The 8,816-nt window shown below is 33.9% G+C and overlaps 1 protein-coding gene across 2 annotated transcripts; it reads right to left on the reverse strand.

Annotated features, from left to right (window-relative positions):
* Positions 1-97: 97 nt before the first annotated feature.
* Positions 98-5,243, reverse strand: LOC8264657 (protein NPG1). Of its 2 annotated transcripts, none has more exons than XM_015716600.2 (7): positions 4,804-5,243; positions 3,507-3,778; positions 3,132-3,384; positions 1,806-3,016; positions 1,441-1,588; positions 603-944; positions 98-510 (listed from the first exon to the last, which is right to left on the reverse strand). In XM_015716600.2, exons 2-6 carry the CDS (start codon positions 3,678-3,680, stop codon positions 625-627), a joined length of 2,106 nt encoding a protein of 701 aa, XP_015572086.2. In that variant the 5' UTR covers positions 3,681-3,778; positions 4,804-5,243; the 3' UTR covers positions 98-510; positions 603-624. The 2 variants fall into 2 exon arrangements, with proteins under 2 accessions (XP_015572086.2, XP_002514581.2); XM_002514535.3 differs by having other exon boundaries at positions 3,507-3,751; positions 4,804-5,242.
* Between the last annotated feature and the right edge of the window lie 3,573 nt (positions 5,244-8,816).

The following is an 8,816-nucleotide window of genomic DNA, read 5'->3' on the forward strand; positions in this document are numbered from 1 at the left end:
ATTTTATGCTATTATCACTGAGAAAACAAAGAAAATGGAGAAAGCCAGCTTTACATATTAGGAAAGAAAAACAAAAACAATTGGGAAGAGTGCAATGTGAATAATCACCTTTCTAGCTAAAAGGGAAAAAAGAAAAGACAAGTGTACAATTGTTTACCCAAGTATTAAAAATAAACATAAAGAATACAGAAGAAACAATGTTAAAGAATTATCTTCAATAGACTATAGCCCAGTTCAACATACAATTACAATGGCTGAGCTATTATTGCAAACAATCAATAAATTATTTAAATACCATTACCCATCTATACGCTTCAGTAGATCCAAATGCTACTAGAATTCTCCTCTTCCAGTTGTGGTCAGTGCTATCAATTCCCTACTACCCTTCCTTTCTGATTATAATCAAGTGCTAGGTTGAAAATAAAAGTAGGAGAATCATCTATAATGACAAATGGTCCTTCCCAGGTACTAGGACCATACAATGGTGAAATGTAAACTGGTTAGATTTGGCTGAAAAACGTAAACGGGAGAATAAATAAGAAAAGATCAGTTAATATACAAGTATATGAAAGAGTAATAATCGCAAAGTGTATCTGGTATACCTTTAACGAACTGCAGCCCGTTTTAACGAAGAGTGCTGAAGCTTTCAATAGGATCGGATTCTTCAAGCATAGAGGCTGCCAGAAAGCAGTCTGTGGCATCAGCCATCCGTCCATCATCTCTATGAACCATTCCTAAGTAATACCAAGCCATTCGGTTGGTAGGTTCAATCCTTAATGCATCTGATAGTATGCTTCTTGCGACTGGCAATGCATTGGGGCCCATCTTGGACAACAGGGCTCCAATCAATATTTTGCCAGGCACATAAGATGGGTCAAGTAGCAGAGCATTGATGTAACAACACATAGCCTCTTGAACTTGTCCGCGTCCTTCACACATTATGCCTGACAGAATTTTTATAGAAAGAAAAGAATTAGTTTAAACAACAGAATATATATATATATACCTTTAATCAGCAGCACTTCCAATCTAGACGGATAGGTATTTCTTTCATTTTCATCCTAACATGAGCTACAAACAGCTGAAACTTCTACATGATAAAAAATAGACAAAGAGTTTCAGGCTCACTCTGAATAAGCCAACTATAATAATAAATTATTGCCTCCATTAATGGTTTGCAGTACCACCAATGCTTTTTTGATCCATCTCCTAACTGCTACGCTGTTGAGAGTTTGAGCTCTCCTTTGGTTTAGGCTCATGTTTCTCTAGTTAAAAGATTCCGAAAAAAAAAATTATAAAGATGAGAGGTCAAAATATATTCTGTCATTCTTTCTCTATACATGAGTACATAAAGATTCGTATTCAGCCTCTCCAATGTACAAAGGAATTAAAAATAAACACAAACTTTCAAAAGCCTTGTAAAAATAGTTAAGTTCTTACCTTCTGTGTAAAGCAATTCTGCAGAGTACGGTTTCAATTCTCTGGCTTTTCCAAGACAGACCTCCACATCCTTCCAATGCGAAAGCCTAGAGTATAGACCAGCTAGACCTTGCCAAACTTCAAATTCATTGACTTTTTCATCCTCAGCCTATCACAAAATCAAAAGGATAAAGATGAGTTCTGATCATTAGGCTGATAAATCAAATTCTCAGTGAGACATTCAATTGAAATGAAAGTTTAAGTATTCAAGATAGTGAAAATCTGACTGAAGCAGAAATATAAATGATGCTACTAAAGAAAAAATATGTCTATTCTTCAATAGTCAGTATAAGGATGAGTGTATAAAGAAGCAGCAGCATCTTTACCTGAGAACTACTTCTGAGAGGACCAAAAGATTTCCTTCGAGCTTGAACCAATGCAAGGAGGTAACGATAAGTTTCAACAGCATCCATGGGCAGTGACTGGGAGATCTTCAATTTTGCTTTTAGCCTGAGCAATGGTCCTTGCTCCCATTTTGCAGTCTCATCCAATGCAGCATCAGTGACCACCTCAGCCTCAGGGAATCGCTGTTGAGCAGACAAAACCAGTGCAAGCAATCTCCAACCTTTTAATATGGAGCCACCAGTTGCATCAATGAACTGCTTTGCAAATCGTAAAGCTGCATTCAGATTCCGTTGCTCTGCGTATTGAACTCCCAAGTCAAAAACCAGATCCGGATTATTTGGCTCAAAAGTAATGGCACCATCCAATGATTTTAATGCTTCAGACTGAAGACGAGACCTTTCAAAATCAGAGGAAGAAACTTTTGCTTGCCTTCCCAAACAAAGACCCAGCATGCGAATGGCCACACCTTTTAGATGTTCATCAATCCCCTGAGAATTACTGATTGCCCTTTGTGCATATCCCACACCCTCTGCAGCAAGATGAGAATCTTCGCTGCAGATCTTGGCAGCCAACAATAATGCCATGAGATCATCAGGGCGTTCATGTTTGTGCAAAGACTTCCTCAATAGGTTTATAGCAACATCATGTTTTCCTGCTCCACAGTAACAAAGAGCTAAAGTATTCCAGCGGTCAACACGATGAAATAACCCAGGCATGATCTCTTCAAGCTGCTTTGCTAAAATCGAAGTTTGGCTGCATAGTGATAGTGCAAATGTTAGGTGCTCCACAACTGATGAATCCCATTTTGTTTTTCCAAGGTAAGATTTCCTAATAAGAATCATCAAAAGTAAAACTGCCTCTTCCAGATTGTGTTTAGGTACATATGAACCATCAATATGAGCAGCTAAACTGAGCGGGCCAGCTTCTACTCCACTGTGCAATAAGAAAACTGCAAATCCTTTCTGAATTCTTGCACAGCACTCATCATCAAGGTTCCATTGACTAAGGAGAGCTCGCCTATAAGCAGACATTGCTTCATCATAGCAACCAACCTGCTTCCAGAGCTCTGGAAGTAGCTCTACAGCTTGACTAACTGTATCTTGCAATCTATTGTCTACTTGTGCATCAGGTATCCCCTGATGAAAAATTTTCTCCACAGCATCAAGCACGCTTTTACATTCTTTTGCAGCATCTGCAATACATGCAAAAAGTTCAAAAGAAGAAGGTCAAGGTGTATTAAAAAGATAAAGGGTAAACGATAAATCTACCAAGAGTCTTTTTAATCAAACATTAGAATAGTGGCACACCATTTATTCTTCCGAGTTTCTGAAGAGATTTGGCTTTTAAGTATATTGCTTCAAGAACCAGGCTAGCAGCATGCTGCGAGACTGCATGCTGTGAATCACTGCGAGGGCGACCCTTCTTAGAAGACTGTTTGTCAGAAAAGGCTGGTTGTAATCTTTCTATAGCTGCTTGGAGATCAATGCCATCAAAAACACGAAGGGCACCTTCAACGTTACCTCTTTGATATTCTAATCTTCCAAGAAGGGCTCTCGCTTCCTGCAAAATTTAAATAATAACTATGACACATCTTATTTTATTCATGCGTCTAATGCTGAAGCACATCAAAAGAAAAAGTCAACTAACAGGAGGTAAAGCAGCACTGAATTTATGGAATTAACCTCAAAATTAAGAGATAACCCCTCTCGTAAAGAAGATTCAGCCTCTTGAATATTTCCCTCATCAAGCTTTGCTTCAACTTCAGTTGTTTTCATGCAAATACCATTTGCACATACTTCTCGGACCAGTGTTTGTTCTTCATACTCACCAAATTCTTCAGATTGGCTGCCTACCATTTGTGCTCTGTCTCTTCTCTTTCTTCATAAATTTTAGAACTTTTGTCTCTAACCTAGCAGAGTATAAGTTTCTGCTCCCAGAAATGCATCCAAAATACCTTATCAATAAAAGCAAGAAAAGAAATAACATATTCTAATATTATACCTTAAAATTGGTAAAAGAAAACTTTGCACCGTAATAAGTTATCCACCTAAATTTTCAAAGTGAAAGACTATAAGAGGAAGAAGAAAAAAATAAAAGAAGAATCTTTTCCTCAAAAAGATTTGGGCATTTAAAGTCCAATATTCTCATTGCTTTCAAAAATTATATAATGTTTCAAAAAGCAACCAAAAACATAATAATGGTATCTAAGATCTTAGATCCAAATCAATAGGAGAGCCATAATTTGATTTTCAAAATAACATAAACAAACATTATAACTAAAGAATTTTCAAGGTATGATTAAAAGCCAAGAATCAAGATCATAATAATACAGTGGAAATGGAAAGATCAAAAGCGAAGACTTATTTTTGTAGAATCCAAGAACGAAAAGTCAAATCAATCAAGACGTGAAACAGTACCAATATCAGGCAATTGAGAAGAGATCTTATATGGTAATTACTAATACAGCAAGTGAAAGACTTAATAAAAGTTGCTAAGTAACTCAAGATCATAGATTCATGTTCCAATTTCTTATTAATTAAAAAAACAAAAAAGACAAAGTGAATGCATCCAATCAAATTGTTCCATAGCCATTAGTTTCTTAAGCACTTAAAGAATCCAGAATGTACCCAGCTTATGTTATGAAGATTCAGTAAGCATTATTGCATCAGCATCAACTAATTCATGAAACGTCCAAAAATAACTTTCACATAAAAAAAAAAAAAAAATTGATCAACTCCCGCGAAAAGAATTTGAAAAAACATAGCATTCATCAACCTTAAAACAAAATGCACGTTCAACACTAGCTTACATCACCCCTGAAACCGAAACCGGAACAGTAATAAAAAGCTAAAATTCAAGATTCAAAATTCTATAACCAAAAGAATGTTCTCATATCTCATAATTAATTCTAACGTATATGATTATAAACAAATAGGGGGGAGGAAAAAAAAAAGAAACGAAATGGCGGAAAGAACTCACCCAGATTGCGAGATCTGAAAGAAACCCACCAGAGCATTGATGAATCAAATCCGTACAAATAAATATCGAAACCTTCAAATAAGAATTGGTAGCAGAAAATGATAGGATGGATGGAAGGTTAAAAGGAGCAGGAGAAAGATGAAATGCAATCGGTCGAGTTGACTCAGTTTGAATTCAACAAAAGCTAATACCACAAAACCTAAAAACGAATAACACTTCGATTGATTTCCTTTCTTTTGCTAAGTTCTTCGGCTCTCTCTCTCTCTCTCTCTCTCTCTTTCTTTGTTGTTTTTCTTTTTTTAACGTCTCTCTTTTGCTACTTAATTTTTGTCAAACATCAAATTTAACAAATATTTTTTATCAGATTATAAAAAAAAATGTGTAATTTATAACAAAAATTTAATTATTGAATGAAAAGTTTAAAGCACTCTCGACATGGATTTTATATCAAATTATTTTGTACATTTAAGAGTTTATGTTTTATTTTCTATTACTTTAATAAATATATAAAAATCTAAACTAAACTTTAGATATTAATAAAAGTAAATGCATGAAATATAATGAAAATAGAAAGAAAGAAAAAAGCATAATTAAGAAATTATTAGGAATGGTATTTGCATATAAAATTGACACCTTTTTTGGTTTTAAGTTTGATCTATAACCCATTGAGATGAATTTCATTTTTCGTTTTGCAATTACTAATATGATGCAGAAGGAAAAAAAAAATAGATTTATTTTGTTGAGCATTAAGAGAATTTGTTAGAAAAAATATATGATAAAAACTAAACAAAACAAATAATGATTATAATTACAGTTCAATTTGTCAGACATGAAAGATGATTTTTTAAGTTTATAGTCCTGTTTACATCTTAGTATGAGATGTGGTAGGCATTAGACATAAAATCAAGATATAGTCTTTTTCACTATTGTTCTATTGCTATCTGCTTTTTGTCTTGCAAAATAGGTTTTCAAATAAAATAAAGTTCTGCAATTATAACTGACTGATAGAAAGTTCGTCATTTTGCTTATTTAGTCAAAAACACTCGACTTCAGTTGACGAGACACTAAACTATAGTAATATGGCATTTATTTATTTGTTTCTCCTTTCCTTCAACAGCAGAACTTATATATATATATATAACTGCACCTAGTTCCTTTTAAATGTTGATATTAAGACATCATACATAGCTGGATAACTCAACACGTAGTCACTCTTATCAGTTGCAGATGACATGAAACTTTTCTGCTTTCAATTGCGATGATCAGGTGGTATTATTGCCAGAATTTGGAAAATATCATCATGTCCTTTTAATCTGCGATTACTTAGAATGATGAAGCTAGAGAATAAGGTTTCAAAAGTAGCAAAATATACATCTTCACGTGCTGCTGCTCATTATGAGAGCCTGCACTAACGCAAGCATATGAGGTGGTGGATTTCATATTCGTCATGATTTTTAGGTACCCTTTTCTTCCTTCATTACTATGTATCTGCATACTGTTTCTTCACTCACTTTCAAGTTTCAAGCTGAGTATCAATTATATGGATTCTTATTATAAGTTAACATTCAGCAACAGAATTTGCTGCTTTTCTCACCCAGTTTATGCATCCAAGATGTGGTGCTCATTAGTCCATTCTTTGTTGAGATAAATCTTTTCTGTTTCTTTCCTAATCATCCATGCATGTGCTGTAGCTTTGTTCGTACTCATTCTTATCACATGTAAGTAGGTTAGGTGTCAAAAGAAAACATTCTACCAGACAAAGTAGTATACTGATTGGGTTCAATGATCAAGGGCAAAGTCATTTCAAGATAAGTGAAGCAAACAAAGAAAGTTTAACATTGAAGCTTTTCTTTCTTTCTTTCTTTCTATCTTTTTTTTTTTTTTCTTCACATGGTCAGATGTCTTTTTAAGACCCTCCATAATCAAATCTTTACCCAATCTTAATCATCATTTTTCCTTCCAGATAATACAAAGAGGAGGGGGCAGATAATGAGACAAACCTAGGCCCACTTTTCAATCTGTTGCTCTTTATCTATCGCTTTATCTTCAAATTCATTTTGAATTAAAAAAAATAATCCCATCTCCGGCAAGGACCAAGTGCTAAATATAAAACAAAATAGGGAGAATCTGAAATTTTGCTGGAAATTGTTAGTCTAATTTCTTTTTCTAGTTACTCATACTATACATTAAGATTTAACGAGCGGTTGGGCTATGTAACAATAAGTAATTATTTTCTTACATTTCCTATAAAAGTAAAAATTAACCTAATACAAAAGTAACGAACTAAATTGAAAATTTCCACCTTCTAATAACAATTATAAATCTCTAATGTATATAGATATTAATTAATTTATGTCTTAAATTAGGTTTGATATAGCATTTTTTTATGGTTGACATAATATATAATTGCTTGTTATGAGAATCTAACTAACCCTTGCGGTTATTATTTTCAAATTCCAAACTTTTTTGTTTTAATTCTGCTATTATAGTTTATTAAATCCCCTAATATTAAAAGCTAGTGAAAATTAGGCAACTTAACGCCTGGCATGTCTGTTTATAAACAGTTACAGTCATCAGATGAGACATTCACCAAACCCTTTTTGTGTTTATCCTTCTTATATTTAGATAACTTTGGTTTGGTGTGCTTGAAAATGACTTAATTTTTGTAAAACAATGACTGGTACATGACCCACCACACATATATTACACACTACTTTTAGTACTGCTCCCATCTCCAAAGCAGAATTACTCAATTCAAGCTAAGATCTTAAAAAGCACTTATTGATTCTCAATGCTTATAATAAGCAAGCAATTAAAAAAAGAAAAAGAAGAAAAGATCTTGACAGGAAAGTTGGTAGGTTAGCTAAAATGGAAATGACAAAAATTAAGACATTCTAACTAGAGTTCTCAGTCTTAATTATGTACTACCATATACCAGATTAGCCCTCTACCTGATGTATATTTAATTTTAGTGCAAACCAATTATCATATATAACCATTTAAGGCAGCCCCGGACATGCTTCTACTAGTTAATTACTTGGTCAATTTTAAATGTGACCCTTCACTGAGCTTATTAATTTCCAATAGCGGCAGAAACAACAGACTGGTTGAAACCAAGCAAGCAAAGGAGACTGCATTGTGTTGGCATATTTGATGAAAGATAAAAGAAGAAGATCGGTGGACAGTGTTGTTTGCTTTCTTGACTCGCCCAACAATAAACTTGAAAGGCCAATTTTTTGATCTTCGAGACCATTAGTTAATGTTAATGGGACCCAAACATGTGACGTTCTTTTGCTGGTTGTTAATTTCTTTTTCTTTTCTAAGGTGTTTATGTCATGTCATCCCTGGACAAAAGTTTCCTTGCAATCCTTCTTCCTAAATAGTGGATTTTTGAACAACCATGACATAACAAGACTAATGTCTTTTTCTTAAATCAGAATATTTATAATATCCCACAAATTTAGACGGCAGGAAAAATAATAATTCAGAAGCCAATTAATCTGTGGATGGAAGCCGGATGTTTCATAACGTAGAAACACGTAATTTTATGTATTTAAAAAACCAGATTGCTGACTTCTTGTATTTTCCGATGGCTACAAAAGAATTACTTTGGTTTTTATTCCATTTAGCGCAGATCATCACAAGCCACCTAAAACTCAGTCAAGTGGTCAGGGAATATTGGGATTACAAGTCCAATTGATATTGCAAGTTCAATTCATATTCCTCTTCAATCTAATTGGAAAAAACCCAAAAAACAAAAACCAGGAACATAGGAAAGAAACGAATACAAGAAAAGGAACAAAAAAATAGCCTAACGGAGATCATTTCTCTATATTTATCCACTATATGTACAATGATTTGGGAAGAGGCAGCTTCCTACTCTTATACCTTTTATCTTCAACAATAAGAAACCAAAAAAACAGAACAGAAGCTGCAGAAGGAATATGAAAACAGAAAAAGGGATAAATAATTGAATCAAAGCATGTCCAAAAAAAAAAACAAGAAGGTCTCTA

This window comes from Ricinus communis, chromosome 4 (assembly GCF_019578655.1).
Source record: "Ricinus communis isolate WT05 ecotype wild-type chromosome 4, ASM1957865v1, whole genome shotgun sequence".
In the NCBI taxonomy this organism is placed as follows: Eukaryota; Viridiplantae; Streptophyta; class Magnoliopsida; order Malpighiales; family Euphorbiaceae; genus Ricinus; species Ricinus communis.